Below are 24,759 nucleotides of genomic sequence, written 5' to 3' on the forward strand. Positions count from 1 at the left end.
AAATTAAATATTGATCACAATTAATCAAATTGAATCAAGTTTGGGGCATTGACCTACTTAACTGTTTATACAAAAGGTCAGATTGCCTTGAGTTTTATCTCTTTGATTGAAGCATAATGAGTCTTAGGTGGATTTGATCTACCCATCAGAGGCTTATTCAAGTAACTCAACACTTAGCCTGTTCTTAATATGTCTAAATAGCATTGCTTAGCATTGTGACAATGGGAAAATTGCATCAGAAGTAATGAAAGTGTCAAAATGTTATTCTAAGCAAAGATCATGAAATCAGTGCAGTTGTATACAGAGGTGAGAAGTAACGAAGTACTTTGTATCTGTACTTATCAAATATATCTGAGTTTTCAGATATATTTGATTGTTATTATTTTGACATCATTTTACTTTTACATTCTACATTTTAACACAAATATCTGTACTTTCTTCTGACATTTTCAAAACAAGTTTTAATGCATTTGATGTGAAAGATTATATTGATTTTGCATCAGTACATGCCGCCTTCATAACATCAAAGACTGATTCCAGTCTTAAAACAAAAAGAAAAAGCAATTCCTTGGCATCCTGCATGACACAACATAATAAAAGCATCATAAAACAGATAAGAGAGGGAAACTTGAGCGCTGATAAGAGGCGTCACGTGAATGGCATGACCTTGACTGACAGGTTAACTTGAAGCAACATGGATGAAAGTGATCAAGCCAACATTGCCAACATTCCCCATATAGCAGATTTCACATTTAGTTAATGTTAATCAAGGTTTGTGTTTTAAAAATACGTTTTTATATATTTTTTTATTTGAATTTGAATTAAAATTAGATTAATGATGATGATTATGACTATACTGATCTTTTTGATGTTGCTGCTGCTGATTATTATTATTATTATTATTATTATTATTATTATTTAAAAAGGTTAAGGTTACCTTTGCTCAGATATAGCCAGTTGAAATGTCCTTCAGAGGGCTATTTTTTACATTTTGTACTGTGAGTACATTTCAGAGCCCAAGCTTTTCTTTTTTACTTCACTTAAGAAGCTAAATCACTATTACAAGTTATAAGTTTCTACCTAATGAACAATTTGTGTGCTTATGCCACCTTTGCGATCTCTCAGCTTAATTTGCAACTTCAGCACATTTACAGATTTTTCTAAAACCAAGATTCCACTCAGCAAAAGTACTGTAGGTTGGCTTGTAGTGATCTCAGAGGAGGAGTAGCACTTTCTAAACCTTTTTTAAGAAGGGAGAAAGGGGCTAAATTCTTGGGGTGGGCTAACAAATATCAGTTTTACAGATACAAATTAAAATCATTTGTAGTAAAAAAAAAAAGCATATTTACAGAAATGCAATTTAGAAGTATCTTGAGGGGTGGTCTCAGACTTTTGGACCCCACTGCATCAGCAGTTTAACAACATTAACCCATTTGAGAATTAACAGCAATTGTAATGGTAAATGAGCTGCACTTATGTAGCACTTTTCTAGCCTTCCGACCACTCTAGGCGCTTATACACTGCATGTCACATTCAGCCATTCAGTCTCACATTAACGCACTGATGGCAAAGGACTAAGTGCCAATTTCCAATCAGGATTCTATGCCTTCGGGTGCAATTTGGGCTTCAGTGTCTTGCCCAAGGACACTTCAACATGTGACTGTAGCAGTCAGGGATCGAATCCCAACCTTTCAATTGAGAGACGACAGATTCTACCACTGAGCCGCAGCCGCTCCCACAAGTGCTTACGTATCGTGCGTACTGGCTCAACTTAACCTTTACTTTTACATGCAATGTAGTTTAGCATTTTTAATAACTGTATGATTGAATCAGAATCAGGTTTATTGCCAAGTAGGTTTACACATAAAAGGAATTTGTTATGGTGGTTTTGGTGCAGAGCAATTAACACAGAACTAGAATAAAAATTAAATTAAAAAATTAAAGTAAAAGACTTAAATAGAATAAGATAAAAAATAGGCAATAAGAATTGAAATATAAAAAGCAATACGTATAATACAAAATATGTACAACAGGTGTAATTAAGAACTGTACAGCAGGATATTAGTGAGTGCAAAAGCTTACAGTATAAAGTTAAAACTAAAAATAGTGCAGTGTACAGACAATATAAAAGTCCAGTGTGCGTTGATGTAACGCATAGTCTGAATTAGAGTCTTAAACATTTGTGTAATGTTGAGTGAATGAGGGGCTGGATGAGAGTCCATGTCTTGTTGGGGGGGTGGGGTGGGGTCGGGAGAGCTTGTCCTGAAGCAGAGCCGGGATGATGGTGTTGAAGGCAGAGCTGAAATCCACAAACAGGATCCTGGCATAGGTTCCTGCTGAGTCCAGATACTGGAGGATGAAGTGTAGTAGGGCCATGTTGACTGCGTGTCCTGACCTGTTGGCTCTGTAGGCGAACTGCAGGGGGTGTATTTAGCCTGTTTGTAGCCATCAATGTCCCCATTTCTAAACGCCTCCTCCTTTAACTGCCTCGGCTGTCTGAGTTTGGCTGTGAACCAGGGCTTGTCGTTGTTGTAACTCACCGTGGTGCATGATGTTACACAGCAGTCCTCGCAGAAGCTGATGTATGACGTCACAGCCTCTGTATACTCATCCAGACTGTTGGTAGCGTCCCAATCCGTACAGTCTAAGCAAGCCTGAAGATCCTCCACAGCTTCACTGGTCCACTTTTTTGATGTCCTCACTACAGGTTTACAGAGCTTTAACTTCTGCCTGTACGCAGGAATCAGATGGATTATGACATGGGGGGTTGGGCCGCTCAACAGCATAATCGATCTGCGTTCAAGAGCGGTGTTACGGAGAAGCTGAAAGAAGGTGAAAGATGGCCTCAAAAGGTAAAAAGAAAAATTTCACATCAGCAGAAATTGAAACAATTGTGGCAGAGGTGGAGGCCAGAAAAGGCACACTGTTCCGGAGCGTGCACGGGCAGCAATATCTTCCAGCAAGGCCAATAAACAATTTAAAAAAGGCCAAAAGTGTTACATTTCAATATGAACATTTTCATATGTTTTACTCTATTGTAAACTTAATAAACTAATTCAACTGCTATAATTGAAGATTTTAATTTTATGACAATAAATTATGAGGATGAGCATTTACGTTTGGTCCATACATTAGTAAATTCAATTATTGTTGTCTATTAAAGCCTTTTTTTTTTTTTCAATAAATTAAGTTTTAATATAGTATGCATTTAGTGAAAAGGGTGTGTGTTAACATTTCCTAGGACATTTCTTTCATCATTTGTGCGTACGCATGGTCTGAGGGAGTTCTAAATTTGTTCGCAGAGTACGAAGAAATTTAGGGAAGAACAAATTGATGAATCCCAGATTTGTGCGTCAAACATGCGTACGCACAGTTCAAGCACAGATTCGTGCGTACGCACTGTTCGTGAATGAGGCCCATTAAGTATGTGTTATCTTATTTGACAGAAATGCATTTTCCTGTTATTTCTGATAATTTGGAAAAAATGTCTATTATGCTTTAGTAAATGAAATTTACAAAACCTAATTTAAAAAACTGGTTAAAAATATTAATTACAGTTAAAGAATGGGAGGGGAGTGAGTTAAAGGGAGAGGTGTGGAGTTTGGAGAAGGGAGGCAGTCAGTGGTGGAAAAGTACATTAACTAGTACCACACCTTTTATTTTATACATTTTATGCAATTTCCTAGTTCTACTCAGCAACATTTCAGAGGGAAATATATTACTTTTTACTACATTGATAAAAAGAGTTACTATTAACTTTACAAATGAAGAATTCTCCACAGAAAATATACAAGCGAAGCTGAAACAATTAGTCAATTGATTTGCAAAAAATGTGTTGGCAACTATATTAATAAACGTTCAAACAGTCTTCCAAAAAGCTTCGCTATAGAGGTCTCAAACGATTTGTTCAAAAATAACTAACTTCAATTCCATGCATTGACTCGTTCCAGGTGTTCTTAAAATTCTCTCTCACTTGATGTAAACGTCCAACAGTATTGCATCTGACTCTGCTCTGCTCGCGGCTTCCCAATCCCTTCCTTCTTCCTTTTAGAAAACTAGACTGATTGATATTATCATGCCCCAATAGCCTTTTGAAGGAGGGCTGTATTTATCAAATGACCATGTCATTGTTTAGGTGAACTATAGAAAATATCACTTGACCGAATGTGTCTCTCACTCACTCAGTCACTTGGTCCTTGTGAACGATATGACCCGATTACGAACGAAAGTGGAGTCGAAGTATTTCAGCGAGCATTCAAACGCAATTCACAGACGTTTAAACGACTGACAGATGAACACAAACTAAATTATGTTTATTAAGACATTATAACGTCAGAAGGTTTTGTAATGGACATTTTAGAAGTTTAGGTTACTTTTGGCAACAGATTGAGAAATACTGACAGATTTTAGAGTCTAAATAAGTTTGTTGTTAAGTAAGTAATGGACTATTTGCAAGAAGCCTTCTGTATCATGTTTCACACAAATGATCAAATCCAATCCATCCAATTATTCTTATTCAGTAAAGCTATTTTCTTTTAGGGAGGAATACTAAAAAACCCATAACAGAATACCAGGTAGGCCTAGTGCAAACAAGAATATGTATTAGTAAGTAAACATTACCAATAGTGCAAATATATAAAAATTAGGGCTGTCAATCAATTCAAAAATTTAATGCGATTTATCGAATGTTTGTCCATAATGAACTCATTTTTTACCTGTTATAAATGTACCTTAAAGAGATATTTTTTTAAGTTTTTAATACTCTTATCAACATCGGAATGGACAAATATGCTTCCTTTATGCAAATGTATGTTTATTATTACTGCAACATTCCAAAACAATGACAAATACTGTCCAGAATATTCTACAGAATAACCTCAAAGGTACTGCATGCTCAAAAAATATGCTGAAACCATAACATGGCAATCACTGCATATATCAATGATTTCTGTGAGAAGCAAATCACATGTAGACTTACTCTGTCTGGATTACCCTCTTTCTAGATGCTAATTTCTTACTTCCACAGTTCAATTTGCTTTGCTTCAGTCCCCCCAACACTCCTGCACCTCTGCTCTCTGCATAGCTTCTGGCCCCGCCCCCTCTTTCTGTCCGTCTCTCTGTCAGCTGTGTTGACTGTCTTCATCAGCAGTCTGTTTAATTAAGTCACACAAGTTAAATATTTTCTCTCGCAATTCAGTTCTCACAGCACGTGAGCCGCGTGTGCATGAGGGACTTTATTAATGCCTTAGCGATCAAAACGGTCGATCGTTACCGAATGACATCTGCACCTTTTTATAAGCTTTATAAACAGCGACAATCAATGCATTTACAATAGGGACATATGGAGATACACAGTAGGAATCTGTACATTGCGTTACAGAACTGCATATGGTTGTTTGCGGACAGAGAGCGTCCTGATGTCCTATGACTTCTGTCACTGTTTCAGTGCTCTTCCTCAACAAGGAGAGCGGGCGAACGAACGGCAAAATGTATGTAGCAGAAACACTGGCGATGGTAACTGAGTTCACATCGACAGTAAAAACAAATAACTTTTGTCTTGTCCAGAGAACCATCTAGCAGGGCTTTGAGGCTGAATTTGTCATTTAAAAAACCCTTTTCTTTATCCATTTCTGCTCACAGAGGTTTGTTTTTGCACCTTTTGCATTGCGGCTGCATCGCTTCCGGATTTCACAAACTAGGGGGTGGGCGGGCGGAGGGTCATAATAATAGAACGCGCATGTGTTAATTGAACGTTCAAATAATTAGTGGCGTTAAAGGGAATATGCGTTAACGTGTTATACTTTGACAGCCCTAATAAAAATATAATAGTAAAATAAAGAATACAGTAAAAAAGAAATATACCGTAGTGCAAACCAGCATAAAAACACAAGATAGATATCAGCAAAGTGCAAATAAGAATTGAAATCAAAGAAAGAAAATCAAAGCCTGGTCTGCAGGCCTACTGCAGGTTGGCATTTTAGAAACACCAACTGACGGACCTTGAAGGGGCTAATTCTGCTACGTCTGTCTGAGATGATCTGTCCGGTCTTGGTAAAAACCCTCTCTGAAGGGACAGATGTGGCCACAATACAAAGTCTCGTCATCCTAATCATGGGGGTAGATAACACCCCAGCTTTTCCACCAGACCAATGGATTGGAGGCCCTTGACAGCAATGGTTCCTCTGAGAAGGAACAGACCTCCAGAATTGCATCAGCTGCAACATTTGATCTGATCACAAGACCTGACACATGATCATCACAATCACTCCACATCAAACTCCCCTGTGTGGGTCCTGCCTGTGCTGTTTCTCCCTCTTGCTGTTCGGCCAGTTGATTGGAGACACGCACCCTCCCATCAGCTTGTGTTAATTGCTGAAAGGCCTCATTTGCTGCATGGTCATCTAAGAAGTCTTTTCTTTTGAAGCGAGGGTCCAGTGCTGATTAATCTGAGAGCAGGTGGTTGAATTCTATCATGTGGAACCTGGTGGCCATCTCTCTGTTTTGGGCCTCCAGCAGGTTCCAAACAGGATTTCTGAGGCTGTCCTCTGCTCTCAGGTAACTTACTGTGATTCTTTGGAGACTCCTTGACTACAGGATCACTTTTGAGGCTGTCGCATAGCTTAGAGAAATAAATATTAAGACACAGATGACTATCATTGTCAATGTTATGATAATGAAAGATATCATTACAAGTAGTAATTCTATACTTTTTATTTTTATTAACAATATTGTTGCTACAGTCATAAATAGCATAGATGTCCTTTCCCTATTTTTGTTCACTTCATTCATAGTGTGCAATAACCGCTACTGTCTAGTTGAAGGGAGCTGCCCAGCCAGTAGGTAACTTGTAGGTAATGTTACCCAATGTTATGGGAACATTCCCTGCTAGCTAGGAAATGGTCATTACATAGGAAGATAGACCTTAAGAAGCAGAGCATTGTACTTTATACAGTATTGTATATGCATCATACTAAGCAAAATATATGCTACTCTTCTACAAGTCAAGGCAATTGTATTTATATAAACAACAAAAAATGTCACTGCTAATAATATCATTGAACTGCCATAGTACTGTAGTTATAAAAGTATAATTACATACCTCTCACCACTAACTTCTGCTGTGACCTCCTCAAATGGTTTCAAAACATCACAGGCTTCTCTCATCTCTTCCCACTCATCTTGGATTAGGCTAGCCAGTCTGGGATTTGCCAGTACCAAGGTGGTGATGACTGCATCTTTGTTGTCCAGAAATGTCCTCAGCATATAAAATGTCGAGTTCCAACGAGTTGGGCAGTCTTACTTTTAGCGTAGCTCTGGCAAACCCATCTGATGCTGAGTGGCCTGAAGTTTGTCAGCAGCCACTGTGCTCCGGTGCAGGTATTCCATGTTTGCTTTGATCTTGTCCAGTGTTAGGTGGATTACACTGAGCCCCCTCCCCCACTGATGTTCCATTCTCTTGTAATCCTTAAAAGATTGTCGGATAGATTGTCTGCAGTGTGCCTTTCACTGACTTCAAAATGCCCTGAATCCTTTTTAAAAAAACTACAGTTATGATATACAAGTTGGGTAACTGTTATATCGTGATGTTTTTACAAGACCAATGAATGCAATGGGAACCGTCATCGTTCATAAACGAGTGATAGGGAGGAAGGAATGAGGGAGTTGTTTCTTTTTGTAGTTACGGGTAAACTGGAAATGTCAATGAACGACTTGGTGAACGAGTCTCATGAACTAATCTTACAGCTGACTGAGATTTGAAGATCCGAATCACTGCAAAGATTGTCGTGTCAGACACGTTCTTGCCTTATGAAAATACTGTGTTTGCTGTAGCAAGGTTTGCAGGAGGCAGGGCATGATGGAAAAAGTACTTGGTGGTTGTAACTCAGCACTTTAACGTTTCCAACAGAAATAAAACCTTTATTTTTATTTTCTGAAAAATCACAGCAAGTCCCCTCTCCCATTAGTGTTCAGGTTCTGTCAAAACAATTAGTCCATGAGCCAGACACCCTGAATTTGGCCGTCGTGCCAATTTGGAGGGACCATGTCTCATAGTGATTTTTATAAAAGGTCTATGTCTCTAGTGTTGGAAAATGTATGATAGCATTGCAGCAATGGTAGCATTCTGTGTGCTATCACTCCTTTTTTCATCCATCTTTCATTAAACTTTTTTCATGTTTTTTGCCATTTTTCACATAGAGCCAATATAAAAGAGGGTAACCTACACAGAATATCATGAAGTCATATATCATTGTAAAGCTTAGACTACTATCTACCAATCACATTTCCATGACGCTGAGGACAACAGAATTTGACCTTTGACCTCCAACGCTGTAACAGGGCAAATTCTGCATGCCTTTGCAAATGCCCTTTTTACTACCTTCATATTGATCTGATATGCGTATGGATAGCTCCATCATAAAGAGCACAAAAAGAGCTTTAAAATGATATATTACATGAATAACAATAACAACATTTCTTATCAGAATAAACTTAACTTTGTACAGTTTGATTCTGATAAAATGAATTTTGCACTGGATCTGTTATTGGGGCAGCTGCAAACGGCTTTGTAAGCAACAGAAAGTAAAAAAACACAGAAGCTCTCTCCTGAAACTTCTTCGGCACCTTTTCTGGTGCCCTTGACTGACAGTGAGGCCACCACATCTCTGTAATGCCATAAATGCATTTAGAAATGACATATTAATCTCCTGCTGTCCTTGTTGGAAAACAGGCTTTGACGAGAGCTGGGGCGGTACAAAATTTGACGGAATTTTTTTATGCAGGAAAAACCCTGGATCCTTCGGGAGCAGGGCCATTTATAAGTATTTTGGAACATCATATTTGGATTGGATTTCCAGAATGACCGCGGCAAACAGCAGTCCTCTGTCTTTTCCCCCTTGCTACTTTAACCCCTATTTTTTCTCCATTGCAAGGCTAAAAGCTGAATCTCAGGAGGCAGAGGAAGTCTGCAGAGAGCAAATTGTGTGGGAGAAAAAGGTTGGGGACCTCCAAGCCCGTTGCACCACCCTTGAAGAGGAGAAGTATGAGGCCCTGGCCAAAGTCAGAGAGAGTGTTCAGATGGCTAAGGAGGCTGCATTGCAGAAGGATCAGGTGACAGTGGTCGCTCTGTCTCTTCCTTTCCCTCTCTCTACACCTTCCCTTTTTTGTTCTTTTTCATTAACAGAGCATTTCTCTCAATCTGTTAATTGCATCAATCCATTGACAAAATGTAGACTCTAAAATGTGTAGATGTGTCTGTTTTTACCCAATTCTTTTAGGCCCTGTTAAGAGAGAAACAGAAGGCAGAGGAGCTGGAGGAGACAAAGGAGGGCATCAAACTGTTAATCCAGGATGCTGCAGTCCGCACCAGAAAAGAGGTTCAGTTACAAAATGGCTCCCTAAAGTTCTGCAGAATATGATACAGCTCTAAAACTCAATGAAAGAATGTTAGCTGTAATGGAATAGCTTTAACATTTTTCAATATCACACGAGAGGAAGTGATGTACTGATTATCAGCACTGCTGTGATGCGGTTGTAGGCACAAGGCTGCAGGCCAAGTCCAGAACATAATCAGTGGTAAGAAACAGGGCTCGACATAAGTGGCCCGATGGTATGTTTATCACCCCTCTCCCCGTTACTTCCCCCAACGCTGATGAGCCACTAAACACCCTTAGCAGTGTTTCCCACACATAGAACAACAGGAAAAGTCCGTCTGATATCACATACTGCAGGTTTTAATGAGAGTACAGAGTAAACTGACCACTGTGCATGCAGAGTCTGTGTGTCACCTGACTGTAAACTGTAAACATGCACACGACGCTCCGGCCATCACAGATGCGCCTGCGGGATGATCGAGGGAGGTGGGCAGTTACGTGAGGTGGCAATAAGTGTGTGTATTCCCGTTATCAGCTGCACGTTAGCACTGTGGTTACATAAACAGACCGTTCACAGAGCGGACGTGCCGCGGACTGTTTACCTTTAACGGCCACAGGAAGTAGGAGATGGTAAGATTTTGATCAAAAAGTTACTCTCATGGGCTGATCACGCTAATTAGACATACATTTGAACAGCGTCAGTAATGGTAGGTAACATACTCAATCAATCTATTACTTATTCATGCAGGTATCAGAGTTGCTGAACCAAGAGTGGTAAAAGAAGCCTCTTTATACCCATATGATTATTTTGGTCTATTTTTGTGTTTATAATATTTCCACAATTGAACACATATTCATTAATAAGAACCCTTACAGAAAAACAAAATTTGATGTTAAAATAATACCAAAAAAACAAATTATTTCAGTGCCAGTGGTTTCAATGGCAGGGCCAGTGAATTTGTAAAGTTACTGGCCCAGAGTGCCAGTGGAAAATTGTGCTCATTGTCGACCCCTGAAAATGTAACAATCAACAACAGGCTATTATTTTTTGCACCACCAACTCAACCAGATCCCCAACTTAAAGCTACAGTAGGCAACATTATTTCATAAGGATTTGGTTAAAATGTTGATTGCTGATCTGTGACTGTGAGCGCCCTTTTGTAATTTATTTTATGAAAAAAACACAGCAATGCCGTGCCAGCCACATGTGTAAAATATAGCGGCTGTGGATGAGAGGAGAGTTGACTGCAGTAAGTCAAAGACGTGTTGCTTTAGTTTATGTTCTGCTTGTTCAACAGTTGTTTGATAAATTGTAAAGGTCTTTACAGACGGGGGGTGACACTCCGCCCGCGTACCCGCACGGATCGCGGGTCTCACTGCGCTCCTCATTTGAATAGACAGGCACACAAGTGCTCCGCGAGTAAACACCAGGCGCTCTACAGGTGGTAACCATGGAAACGGCTTCTGCACACTACTGTATCCCTGTCGGTACAACTGTGTTTTCTTTACAGATAACGTAACATATAGCCTGGCTTAAGTTAAAACTATGATTCATTACCTGAAACATCTGGTCTTGAACGCACAAATCCTTTGTTATCATTGAAAGCCTCCAAGACTCTTTCGAGAGGCCAAGAGCCTCGAGGGGCAGTAGGATTCATTATGACCACAATATCTGCAGGCTTTAGATTTCTCCTTTTCCTGTTCCATTTTTGTCTCTCCTTCAGCAAAGGTAGATATTCCCGAACCCATCGCTTCCAGAACAGATCAGAGATGTACTGCACATACACTGTTTTACATGCAGGTCATGTGGTTCAAACAATCCAGGTGGCAAGGATGGCCTTCCTTTTGTAAGAAGGATGTGGTTGGGAGTAAGTGGTTCAGAATCATTGGGATCATCAGACAATTTGGTGATAGGCCGATCATTTAAAATCGCCTCAGCTTCACACATGTCTGTACAATGTCCATCATCATTCAGTCTCTGCTGTTGAAGAACTGAATTGAGAATCTTTCTCACAATAACGGATTACTTGCTCCCAAACACCACCATGGTGTGAGCCTGCTGGAGGATTAAAGCACCATTTGACCCCACTTTGCTGTAAAACTCTTTCAATGCGCGCATGATTCAGAGATGCCAGAGCTTTCTTTAGCTTCCTGTTTGCTCCTACAAAGTTGGTGGCATTGTACGATCATGTTTAAATGACTTGACCTCTCCTACCGATGAAGTGGCACAAAGCATTAAGGCATGTGTCTGTATCCAGGGAGTTAGCTACTTCCAGGTGGATGGCTCTGCTGGTCAGGCAGGTAAAAATCATTCCATAGCGCTTGACGGTGCTCCGTCCTTTTTTCACCTCAAGTGGACCAAAATAGTCGAGAATCAGGAAGAATTATTTCCTTTGGCAATTCTGCCATTTTTTTCTCCCCCATTCTACCTTCATATCTCCCACAGAAACGGCATTCTGTTATGACCTTTCTAACGGCTGAGTTTGCACTTGTGACCCAGTACTTTCTCCTCAGCATGTGGTTACGACCACTATGGCCAACCCTCAAGAGACTGTTATCCAGATATGTATCCAACCTCTAGATACTGCTCTACCTGCTTACTGTATCCTTTCCAGAAGGCAACACAGCGATCTCCTCTCCAAATCTTTGCTGCTGACAGTACCAAATGATGGCCAGCTCGCCCTCCAAAAGATCCTCTATTGACAGAGCTTGTCTTTGGACCTGTAATCCACCTGTTTTCCTGAACAAAATCTCCAATTCTCACCCCTCTGGATGCATCATCCACTGGGGTTTCCTGAGCGCTGACTTACCGCCATTGTGCAGTCCTGGTGGCTTCTCAGATAAGTGAAACCCTGTTTGCCACGAAGGTATGAAAACATTTGCCCTTGTTCCTAATATAATTGAGCAAGGAAATGCTATCTGTCCAAAAGACAGACTCTTGTGGCTGGAGCTTTAGCTCTGTCTTCAGCATCAGGTCCACACGAACAGCCAGGCCAGCAGCAGTCAGCTCTAAGCGAGGAATAGTGACAATCCTTAAAGGTGTCACTCTGGCCTTTCCAATCAGGAATGCAACGTGGATGTCATCACTGTCGTTCCGCATCCTGAGATAAGTGACAGCTCCGTATCTTGCTTCTCATCCCATCCAAAGCTTCTTCTGCACAGTTCTTGCAGCATGATTTTTAGCAGGTGCAAGAAAACCCAGAGGGTCGTACACGGAACTAGACACAGACAACATTCCCCGTCTGGTGCAAGACTTTGATTGGAGATCCATTTTAAACTTAAATGCATCCGTTTCTACACACCACTGCTGACCAAGAGCTCTCTCTACCGGAAGTTTGTCTCTGTTCAGATTCAGTTCCTTCAGGTCTTTAGCTCTGTTCCTCAGGGAGAGATTGCAATATGCTGCGATTGTTGCTAACCCATTTTGTAAGAGTGAACCCCTCTCTGGCAGAGAGTACACAGGTTTTTGGCCATTAAGGCAGCTTCCTCTTCAGAGGCCATGCTCTTCAGCCAATCATCAACGTAAATGTAAATGTCTTTAACAGTTTGAATCACTTCAGCCGGAAAGTCAGACTGATTGTCATTCGCCGTTTTTCTCATAGCGAAGCTAGCACAACTAGGAGAGGATGCGGCGCCGAACAGATGCACAGTCATTCGAAACTCAGCCACTTCTTTGGTTAGATCTCCATCTGCCCACCATAGAAATTGGAGAAAGTCTCTGTCCTCCTCAGCCACTTTGACTTGATAAAACATTGCCTGTATGTCACCCATAACTGCCACTGGTTCCTGCCTGAATCTGAGGAGGACCCCAAGCAATGTGCTCGTGAGATTGGGGCCTTGCAAGAGGTGATGGTTCAAAGATGTACCCTTGAATGCTGCACCACAGTCAAAAACCACCCGCAGAGTCCTCTTCTTTGGGTGATATACGCCATGGTGAGGGATATACCACACCTTACCACTGCCATGATCTGACTGTTGTGTAGGCGCTAGCTCTGCATAGCCCTTACTCATCAACTCGTTGAGGCATGTTGCAAACTCCTCATAATACTGTTTGTAGAGAACTTTCTTTTCAGACCAAGTAGCCTTTGTTTGACCACAGAAAAGTTATTGGGCAGAGATATACTGTCCTTCTTAAAGGGCAATTTCAGGCTGTAATGACCTTTTTCAAGTGTTGCAGAGTTTTCCTCACTCTCAATTAACTTGATGTCCTCTCTAGATAGCCCCTTCTCCTCTGTAGCTTTCTCACTGAAATCGTGGTTATACTGCTCACTCAGCATTTTTTCCAATTTCCAAACAGAAATCCAGTTGACAATGGCTGAAGGACACTCATCTTTCAAACCGCTGTCGTTTCCTTGCATAGGACAGTTAATGACCCATCCCAGTGCTGTCCTTATAGGATATGGGCCATCCTCCTGGCTATGTATAGGTGCTTTTCAACCGATCTTTTCAAGGAACTAAATGGTTCCTGTCGCCCATTGTTGTCTGCGTTTCCACAGCAGCCTAAAGTCCCAGGAAGATTATGCAAATCAGGCCAATAACGTTTGGAGAAACTGGAAAAGTAACTGCACTACACCAGCAGTCCAGTAGGTGGTGGTAATGCGCCTTTAAGCTGGTTTGCAAACTGCCATGAAAACTCAAAGAAGAAGAAGGTATCATCATTTGTGCGACACTACAGTTGTACAGTTGCCTGTTGGTATGGAGAAGATTCCGTACTGTGTTCGATTATGATTTATTGCATTGCAGATAGATTGAGCATGAAAGCAGAATTTATTTTTCTTTAACATGACAAATCCCCCCTTTTACAGTAGGATAGTTCAGCTCGAGCGACACGTTTCTTTATAAAATAAATACAAATAGACTTGTCAGGGGGTAAGTCAACTACCCTGGAACTAAATTTAGACCCTGGTTCCTGCTGTCGAGTTCCTGAAAAGGTTCCTAGTTCCTGGGGAAAGTTCCTGCTGTCGAAAAGCACCTTATAACCTCCCAGGACTCTAACATCTTGGGAGCGTTGCTTCCAATCAACAGTTCAATGTTAGCCTTTATGCTGGAAATTGGTTCCCTTGATAAATATGCCCATTTTGCCAAATCTCCTCCTGAATTCTGAGGTGTTTTTCAATAAAAGCAATCAAATCTTTGAACAGAGCTCTGCGCTGGGCTGTTTCAAATATATTGTGTGCCACGCTTCTCGTACATTCTCTCAGCTTAAAAGGCGTGCTACATGAGCAAGCAGTGCTGCTCGGTCAGCCTCTGCTTTGATTCTGGTAGAGGAAGTTGTGCTAGATTTTCCACTACATGCACTTTTTCTGCTTGAGTGTTCACTAGCTACATTCGAAACACTATCCTCTGGATCGACACCATAATCATCTTGGTCATAATCACCTTTACATTCATTATGTTATATTACTAGCCTTACTAAGCTTAGCTTTCCTTTCGTTTTGCAACCTTTCCAACTTCTCTGCAAAAGCCTTTTGGAGTTAACAACTTAACAACACACTTTTGTTTGTCCATGTGTTTATCAACACTCAAAATGTTACTGTTCATTTCCGCTGATTGCGCAATAGTCCCAGCGAGACTGTCAGTTAATTGTCCTCTAACTTCGACCACCAATGCATATTTTTGTTATCTTATGTTCTCTGGACCACAAGGACAGTTATGAACACTACAGCAACACTTTGTGTACAATAACATTTTAACAGGATATCTTTATCCCGGGGCAAAACACCGTACTCTGTGAACAACAGCAAAATGCTGTATGTTTCTTAATTTCAGCTTCATTTCAATGTCAACTATAGTGCTTGGCTTATTAAGGCTAGCAAGGCTCATCTAGAAGAGACAGGATGGTGGTGAATTTCCAAAGGTGACCACACTCAACAGACATCTGTGCAAAAGTGCAACAGAAGCCCTACAAGCAAAAAAGTAAAATTCTTCTCTGTAGACAAAGGTGGCATCAATCTGGAGAAAGCTTACTTTTAAAGGACTGACAAATCCCTTTCCAGTGACAAAGTAAATAAATTACAGAGAAGGTTTGTGATTTAACTGATTTATGTCATGAAAAATAAATATTAAAGAACAGCTTTATTGTTGACATTTTTTTCCTTAATGCAGTGCAATTAAAATTACTTGAATGTATTTGAAGTGTGCATTGTGCAGCTGTTTTAACTATGTAAAAAAAATAGTGGATCTGAGCATAAATTGTTATTTGCCTATTACTGCTATTTCCTTTATAAATCAGCTTTTTTTCTGTTGCCCAGCATTTTGGTATTTAGAGGATATGTCTGCTTTACACATTGGCAAACCTCACTCCTAAAAAATCTATTATCCTTACAGCCCAGCAACTGAACTGGTAATTATGGTGATTTTAATTATTTGAAAAACCTGCCTGAAAGTACAAAAAAGCACGGTCAAAGCAAAGTCTAAATACTGTGGCTGTCCACACCAATGACTGTATAGATGGACAATGTGTCTCCATCTGCTCCCATTGTACGAAATTGATGCCAAAATAGCCCCTGTGATAGGCGCTGCCATCTTGCGATGGTGACGTCATATGGAGCCAGAGACTGCGCAGTAGAGATCGGCGAGTGAGCCGGCCGTAGCCACTTCTGCTAACCCAAACACACACTTAACTTACTGAAAAAACAGCAAGGATCCCGCACACCGGCGTGTTTAACAGCAGAATAGCTTATATGTGTTGGCCTGAGGTTAACGTTCACAGGTATGGAAACTTCAGTGACTGTAGTGACTGTTTTAGTTACGTTTCCACTCGCAGATCGTCCTCCACTCTGATCACCCGGAACTGATTGGCTTCAGGAGCCGAATTTGTCAACAGAGCTGTCAATCATCATTTTGACAGCATTTAATAACTAATTAAAAATAAACTTATCAGAAAAATGAACACTTGGACGTGAATCATCATGATATTAAGTAGCTATAATGACAGAAACCATGTTTGAGAAAAATGTATCGGGTGTGTATTTTGATTTTGTAGTTTGACCCATGTCCCACCTGTTAACATGGAGGAGGCGGGCTTTATGACCTATACTGCAGCCAGTCAGCAGGGGGCGCCCGAAATATTTTGGCTTCACTTTTAGGGAGCTGTCATTTCGTCCATCTTTTTATACAGTCTATGGTCCACACACATCTTTTGACTAAACTCAGTAGCTTAGAGCTTCTCTGGGGCTAAGTTTGTGTAGGCAACCCATGTGAACAAATAAGTATGTCTTTGGTAATCTTGTCCTTACATTTGTAAGTAGTTTTATACTTCAAAAAAATACCTCCTGCTGTATTTTAACTGTCACAGGTTTCACACAATGACTGGAATGCATTTCTGGTCTGTGTGCTGTAAATCGCTTGGTTGGACACCGACCTGATGGCAGCTGCGACAGGCATTAAAAATAACTATATACAAAGTGTCACTCTTCTTCCTGATGGTTTTTGTTTGCTTTAATAGGTCATATAGAGACGTCACTATTCATTGAATTCTGTTTCATAACCAGTATAAAACTCCCCACAGTACAGTACCCAACTCAAGTATATTCTTTCTTGTGTAATCAAAGTTTATCTCTCTCTCTCTAAATGCAAAGATGCAACGCAAATAAACTAACCAAATCCCAGTAGTTACTGCCCATTTTGGAACTGTTTGAGTTTATCTCTATCAGGTGGATAATGTGCGCAAGCAGTGCAACTTTCAAATCAACCGTATGGCTGAGGAGCTTTCTGCACTGCAGCTGGTAAGAACCTGGCACATTGGGGACCAATTCCTTTCATCATTACACTAAATCCTTGTTATTAGTCTATCTATTCCTGTCTACTGTACTGTGCTTTTCATCCTTATTCTTATTTCCTCTTTCCACCTATCTCAAGGAATCTGCAGATAAAGAGTCGCAGATTGAAAGCTCCCTGCGAGTGAGAAAAGCTGTAGAGGAGGAGCTCGAGAAGGTATGGGAAAGGTATGGTTTAACTGATATGACAGTATCTGTTAAACCACTAGAAAGACAGAAACAGTTGAGGCTAGCTCCAGAGTTATGGTGTCTCAGTACACAGATTTATAAATGATGCTAATTAAAATGCTGCCTGTGGTGTTTTTGTATTAGGTGTATAAAGAAGGCAGGGCAGAGCTGGAGTTCATGAAATTGAATTCCCTTCACCAGAGATGTCTAGATGCAGAAAGGATGAAGGAAGACATGAGCCTCACTCTGCAAAACACCCAGAACAAACTGAAAAAGATGGAGTTGGAGTAAGTGTGACAAAGCATTTTTAGTAACTCTACTATTCTGGGAATTACTCTAATCCTTATCCCATCTCGCAGCACTCATGGATGCCCATGTGGCTCCATCTGCTGCCAGTAATATACAAAAAAATATTCATCCTCATCAATCCTGCCTTTCTTGATCCATTCATCCATCTGTAGCTACAGTGAGGAGCTGTCACGATGCCAGGAGGAAGTGCGGCGGCTGCAGGGCTTTCTGACTACAGCCCGGGAAAACTGTGTCTTTGTCAGTGAGGAGAGGCTCGGGCTGCAACAGGAGAACTTGCAGCTCTGCAAGGAGAGGGATGAGCTGCGCAAGGCCATCCTGCTATTTCAAAAAAAGGCCAAAAAACAGGTAACTTGATGATAAAATGAGCTTATTGAGGTACGGGTTGTTGAAAATGGTTGAAAAAAAGGAGTTTAATTGGATTTGATATGCAATAAAGACTGGGAAGAAAGTGACTATGCTAGAGGTTAAACAATTTAAAACCAGATTACTGGCCCATAACATTAAGGAACAAAAAGGATGAAGGAAGAAGGGATACAAAAGGATAGAAATTAGGTGAGCAGACAACAGTCTGCTACAGGGGTACTCTACTGATCTAGTTCTGTTTACCCAGTCATTTGCTGAACCAGATTACAGCAAGAAAGAGTCTTAACCAAGCAAAAAGATCAGATAAAACAAATATGACCCAAAACAATTTTGTGTTTTAGAATGCAAGCATTTGCTTACTTACAACTGCACTTGGGGCTGATAAGTTAAATAAATTTTGCTGGCATTTGGTCATGAACCAAAGTGTTTGAAAAAAAAAAAACTTTTTTTTTTCTTTTTCTTGTCCTTTGCCTTTATTGGATAGGACAGTGGATTGAATCAGAAATGTGGGAAGTTGAACCCGGGGCCACTGCATTGAGGACTGTGCCTCTATACATGCGTTTAAATGCTGAGTTAAACCGGACCCCCATCTGGTGTTTATTAAGACATTTAACTGAATGAAAACGTTGACTGAATGAAAACGTTGACGTGCTGGTGATGCTTCAGGAAAATTTTACTTTTTAGGATTACTGAAGTCAGTTGAATTCATCATCTCGTTGAAATAGTTTAGGTTTTTCATTCCGCACCAATCTTACCAAGGCAGATGCAGGGCTATCTATAGTCTAGAGAGTTTATAAAGTTCTAAAATCCTAGGACCCTACTTTTCCTGTTGTGTAACTTGACAACTATTGTTACATTTATAACACCATCTCTGCATGGCAAGTGTCCAATTTTGTCAAAACTCCACATTGTCAGTTTGTAACTTAATCTTTCTTTTTTTTTTTTTAAATTAACTCTGCTATCACCGAGCCTGAGCTGAATTAACCATGAAAATATTGTCGGGATTATTTCCTTAGATTCCACAGAGCCCCCTCTAAAGCCACTGATGATATTGTACAATGTTTTTTTCAAGGTCGTAATAATCACATAGAATCTTAAAGTATAAATTTAGTGGAGTGCCCCTGTAAGAAGCCTCTGAGAGAAAGTAAAAGCAGTAGGGAAAGAAAATACGGATTTGTTCAATTTGCTAATCTAAAGTGTTTGTCAAACAAGCATTTGGATTAACAGTTGGAAAGCTGTTACTAGAGTAAATACTTAGCATAGAAGGGGATGGGATGGTTGGCAGCAGCTAAAATCACAGAGACAGAAATTGCAATACATGCTTCGCACACATGTAGTGCTTGCACAGAAGGTTAAGAGGCAGCAAGATGAAGATATGAAATTTCATCACCACAGGTGTCACAGATTCAGCAGGAGTACAACCTGAAGGAGCAGGGGCTTGAGGCAAGGATGCGGGAGCTGGAAGAATACAGCCGAAGCTCAAGTGCTGATATGAAACGCCTTCTTACAGTCCAGCAGAAAAGTACCGAGCACTGGAAGGAAGAGGCCAAGACCCTGGTTCAGGCCTTTGAAACTAAAATCACAGGCCTGAAGTAAGATCTTGTGAAGGGACATTTAACTTCACTTAATACAGAAAATAATTACATAAAGTTTGAATGAGAAATTTTCTTTAGAACAGACTACGAGATTGGTAGTTTAAATATGTAAAATTATAAGGAACAAATAAAAACAAAACATTAATTCAATGTGATTCTACTAGGTGTTTTCCTTCAATGCCAAGCAATGTGATGATCATGTACAGCAAGTGGGCTAAGGAAAATACTGTTTTTTTAAAGTTTTTAATAATATGAAATATACAATTCATATTTAATGCAACGCCCAAAGGCAAAACTATCTATGCTTTTATGAAATAGGTAAATAATTCTTCCTCAGATACATGTGATACTGCTTAAGGACTGTTTTTTTTTTTTATTGTACCACTTTCTTTAGAAACACGGCAAAAAAGATTTCAGTAACAGTGAAAATAAAAAATGACTAGTTGAAGATTTTGCCCTCAGAGATGGAATAGTAAATTGGGAACACTTGAAAATAGAGGTTTTTAGATATTTTTTGTCTCTAATAAAGCGCTTCATATATTTGTGTATTTCAGGGTAGAGCTAAATTGGCAGAAGCAGCATTCACACATGCTAGAGATGGAGCTTGCTGGCCATAATACTTTTGATGAGGTTTGTGTTACACATGCATGTGCACCCACACAACACTGGTGCTTGATTTAGTGTGAAAGGGAGACAAGATGGTTAGCCATTCTTAAAACATTCTGGTCTTATACAGGGAAATTAATAGAATATTTCAAAATTATTGTCATAAATTTTCGGGATACATGCAAATTAATAATTTATTGCAGAAAAGTTGATCAAATTGTGACAAAGATTTAGCGAGCTGGCACATATTAACTGAAGGTTTTGTGCTCAGTCTTAGGTTCAAGAATTTTTGATGAACGAAAACAAGTACAGTAGTTTTTTTCAGTTAAAAAGGAGCGATACTGATAAAGTTTGTGAGGATTCACTGACAATATCTGAATATTTATAAATTCAGAGCCCACATGTAACAGCCTGAATAAAAGTATCTATAATAAATAGTGATAATTGTACCATGTGTCTTGGTGCCCGAGTTTTCAAAAAAAGCTTTAACAAATTGACTTATGTGTGGTTATAACTACTTGGTATGTGTGGGTTTGTGCAGTATGAGAGGCAGATAGCAGAGTATCAAGACAAGGTGAATTGTCTCCAGAGACGCCTGACACAGGCTGAACAAAGAGCAACTACAGCTGCACAGCAGGTATGGGTCACAATGTGCCGTGTGTAGACATACAGAATGATAACAGTGTACTTCCTACATAAAGTGATATATTTTGTCTTTTCCCTTGTTATCAGAGTGATTCCTGACATTATTTATTTCTTGTGCTGGTTGTATTTTTTAACAGCTGAGTGTGTTGGCATTGCAGGGACGGAAAGCCAGAGAATGATCCAGATACTGTTTAACAGCATCTGTCACTGTGCTATAGCAGAAATAATGCAGTGATATGGCTTCATGTGTTTTTGGAACTTGTTTTTTGTTTATTTTTTCTTATCAAGGTATATTACACTTTGGCTAAAGGCATTTGACATAATTGACTTTAGTCCTATGGTGATTGAACTGAAACATGTTTTTGTTTTATTTAGCCAAGTACCAAATGTGTTCTGGTGAATTGTATTTATAAGGATGGAGTGATGTCTGATGTCTGTTATGTAAACTATGCTTTGTAAAAACTGTAAATAAACACCTTTAGAACATACCCTGGTCTTTAATGTATTTAAAAGAGATGAGGATTAATGGGAATTCAATGCTTTGGGTCCTGAGTATGCTCCTTTACATTTCTGAAACTGTGAGATTGTAAGAGGGGGAAATTATGTTGGAGTTACTCATTGTTTTGTAATATTTAATCCAAAATGCTTTCTTTATTTATATGTTGTCATTTTGTTTGGATATGGCTTTGACTGCTACAGAAGATTTATTATTTAGCCAGACTGAGTACTAAATTATTACACGGATAGGATCGGTAGCTATCATAAGTAATTTATGTTTTTTCACCAGGGGGTATACTACGAAGGAAGTTCAACGTACCTAAGCTTTATTTACGTAAACTGGCTCAACAAAACCTCAAGCACCATTAAGAGGTAACGGGTATCACGAAGGTGATTATAAACCTTATCTGTAAACCCAGGCTTTATGCGTCAGGCTCTGCGCGCTCACAGAAAAAGGGGCGGTTTAGGGCCTCATTTGACGCTTCTGTACAAAAAAAGAGCGATCATTAAGTCAGACTGTTTAAATGAGAGGTGATGATGAATATACGAAAGTTTAGCTGTAAAAACCGGCACGGCTGCTACAAAAAGGCAAGAGGAATACTGCAGAAAATTGTTGTTAATACGTACATTAATGTAATTATTTTATCACCCGATACACTCTCAGTGCCTCCCGTTTTTTTCTGATGTAAAAGTGCATAAACCACAACTCTTAAACTTTAATAACGATGCAAATGATTTCAGTAGTATAATCAACTTTGGTCGGGGGCTTTATCACCAACTGAATGCATCAATGCTCAATGAAGCGATGCATACAGTAGTGCTTTAACTGCACGGCTTTGTTCTGTGGCTATACATGCGTAAACTGGCATTTATATATAAACTTCGGCTGAGAATCTGTTTTGCCCTCGGGGAACATTATCAGGAGTTTATTAATTTATTAATGACAGGACGGGGCTTTACAGCCGATTTTAAGCCGACACTCTGAATATAACCTGCTCCCGACTAGATTAGGTTTGCAGAGGAAGTTACCATGGCGATCTAGCGAGACACTGACAACTCCGACTTTTATGGAATTAGATTTGTGCCAAAATAATCAAACAAAACTTTTTAAATATCAAACAAAAATACGAATTTGAAAGAGAATCACACTCACCCAAGCAAAAAAAAAGTAATCTCAAAATTAAAACTTATCACTTTCAAACAACTTATCTGTGTAATTGTGTGAAGTATTGGTCTTTTACTCTTTTCATAACATATCATTTTGTTTACAGTTCCCTTTATTTCTTTCTCAATCAATCAATCAATCAAATTTTATTTGTATAGCGCCAAATCATAACCAGGGTTATCTCGAGACACTTTACAGAAAGAGCAGGTCTAGACCGACTCTTTGTTAAGTTATTTAAAGAGAGGCCCAACATGAATCCACCGTGAGTAGCACTTAGCAATTCGGCACATTGGCAAGGAAAAACTTCCTTTTAACAGGCAGAAACCTCGAGCAGAACCAGACTCATGTTGAACAGCCATCTGCCTCGACTGGATGGGCCGAAAATGGGATAGAAGGAGATGCAGGATAGAGACAGGCAAAGAGAGCAACAACAACATATGTTCTTGTTACCACAACAACATATGTCCTTGTTACCACAACAACATATGTCCTTGTTACATGAACAACAACAGACACATACTTATGGTTACAATGCCAATAATAGTGGTAGACTAGGGTGAAGATTGGCTAAATAAATAAATTAGCGAGAGAAGCAGAGTAATGATAAAGGCTGAGGTAATCGTAATTGTAACAGTTGAAGTCAACAGGTCTACTATTAGCATTAGGAGCAACAATAATGATACTATGGGGAAGGCTGATGTTAGTAGTTGTTGCAGTCGAGCAGGTCCACAGCAGCAGGTGGTCTCCAGCAACGATCCTCAGGAACCTTCAAGACAAGGGAGCACAAGAACTCCCGGGAAGATATGTGGTTAGTAATGTTAATGGGACCGGAAGATACAGAGTTAATGAGAGAGAGAGCGAGAGAGAGAGGGAGAGAGAGAGTCACAGAGTCAGAGAGAGAGAGAGAGAGAGAGAGAGAGAAGCTTGGTGTGTCAGATCCCCCCGGCAGTCTAAACCTATAGCGGCATAACTATGGGCTAGTCCAGGCCTGAGCCAGCCCTAGCTATAAGCTTTGTCAAAGAGAAAAGTTTTAAGTCTACTCTTAAAAGAAGAGAGGGTGTCTGCCTCCCGGACCTTGACTGGTAGATTGTTCCAGAGGAGGGGGGCCTGGTAATTGAAGGCTCTACCTCCAACACTACTCTTAGACACTTTAGGTACCACAAGCAGGCCTGCATCCTGGGAGCGCAATGTTCTAGAGGGGTAATATGGCACTATGAGCTCTTTAAGATATGATGGTGCCTTACCATTAAGAGCTTTGTAAGTAAGAAGAAGGATTTTAAATCCTATTCTAGATTTAACAGGAAGCCAGTGCAGAGAGGCTAATACAGGAGAGATGTGATCTCTCTTCCTAGTTCTTGTCAGCACACGTGCTGCAGCATTTTGTACCAGCTGCAGAGTTTTTAGTGACTTATTAGGGCAGCCTGATAGTAACGAGTTACAATAATCCAACCTGGAAGTAACGAACGCATGGACTAGTTTTTCTGCATCGTTTTGAGACAAGATGTGTCTGATTTTTGCTATGTTGCGAAGATGAAAGAAGGCTGTCCTTGATATTTGTTTTATGTGGGAAATGAAGGACATATCCTGATCAAATAGAACTCCCAGATTCCTAACAGTAGTGCTGGATGCCAGGCTGATGCCATCTAGGGCAGCTATATCATTAGAGAAAGAGTCTCTAAGGTGTTTTGGGTCGAGCACAATAACTTCAGTTTTGTCTGAATTAAGTAGCAGAAAGTTTCTAGTCATCCAGATCTTTATGTCCTTAAGGCATGCTTCTAGTTTAGATAGCTGATTGGTTTCGTCTGGCTTCATAGATAAGTATAATTGAGTATCATCTGCATAACAATGAAAATTAATGGAGTGTTTCCTCATGATATTACCCAGAGGAAGCATATATAAGGTAAAAAGAATCGGTCAGAGCACAGAACCTTGTGGAACTCCATGACTAACTTTGGTTTGCATAGAGGACACATCATGAACATCATTTCTCACTGCTGGCTTTACGGTTGCGCTCCCAGCTGTCCCGTTTGCGCTCCCTGATTTTTTGTTTGGAGTTTTGGCACAAACCTCTCGGGTGGGCGGGTTCTTTAAGGGGTGCATCGCCATTGGCTAATGAGTTTTTGAGTGACAGCTCCATAGCTGGAGCGCTCACTCAGTGCCCCGGAAGTTGTTCAGCAGCGCACCAAGTTCTGGCCCAACGGAGACACGTAAACGAACCAACGAGAGAGTCCTACATGATCATTAACGCGTAAGTATTGATC

The 24,759-nt window shown here is 40.0% G+C and overlaps 1 protein-coding gene across 3 annotated transcripts in view; it reads left to right on the forward strand.

Annotated features, from left to right (window-relative positions):
• sclt1 (sodium channel and clathrin linker 1) overlaps positions 1-21,321 on the forward strand; it is a 29,583-nt gene extending 8,262 nt beyond the window's left edge. For 2 of the 3 annotated variants that reach the window (XM_069677054.1, XM_069677056.1), the window contains 10 exons: positions 8,931-9,108; positions 9,276-9,374; positions 17,027-17,098; positions 17,232-17,306; positions 17,462-17,604; positions 17,779-17,971; positions 19,385-19,581; positions 20,139-20,214; positions 20,732-20,827; positions 20,973-21,321. In XM_069677054.1, the coding sequence (XP_069533155.1) occupies positions 8,931-9,108; positions 9,276-9,374; positions 17,027-17,098; positions 17,232-17,306; positions 17,462-17,604; positions 17,779-17,971; positions 19,385-19,581; positions 20,139-20,214; positions 20,732-20,827; positions 20,973-21,014 (1,171 nt within the window). In that variant the 3' untranslated portion in view covers positions 21,015-21,321. The remainder of the gene's footprint in view (positions 1-8,930; positions 9,109-9,275; positions 9,375-17,026; positions 17,099-17,231; positions 17,307-17,461; positions 17,605-17,778; positions 17,972-19,384; positions 19,582-20,138; positions 20,215-20,731; positions 20,828-20,972) is intronic. The other variant, XM_069677055.1, reaches the window with a different exon arrangement.
• Positions 21,322-24,759: the final 3,438 nt, after the last annotated feature.

This window comes from Semicossyphus pulcher, unplaced genomic scaffold (assembly GCF_022749685.1).
Source record: "Semicossyphus pulcher isolate SPU_LCO1_2020_fin unplaced genomic scaffold, fSemPul1.0.p SCAF_27, whole genome shotgun sequence".
NCBI classification, from domain to species: domain Eukaryota; kingdom Metazoa; phylum Chordata; class Actinopteri; order Labriformes; family Labridae; genus Semicossyphus; species Semicossyphus pulcher.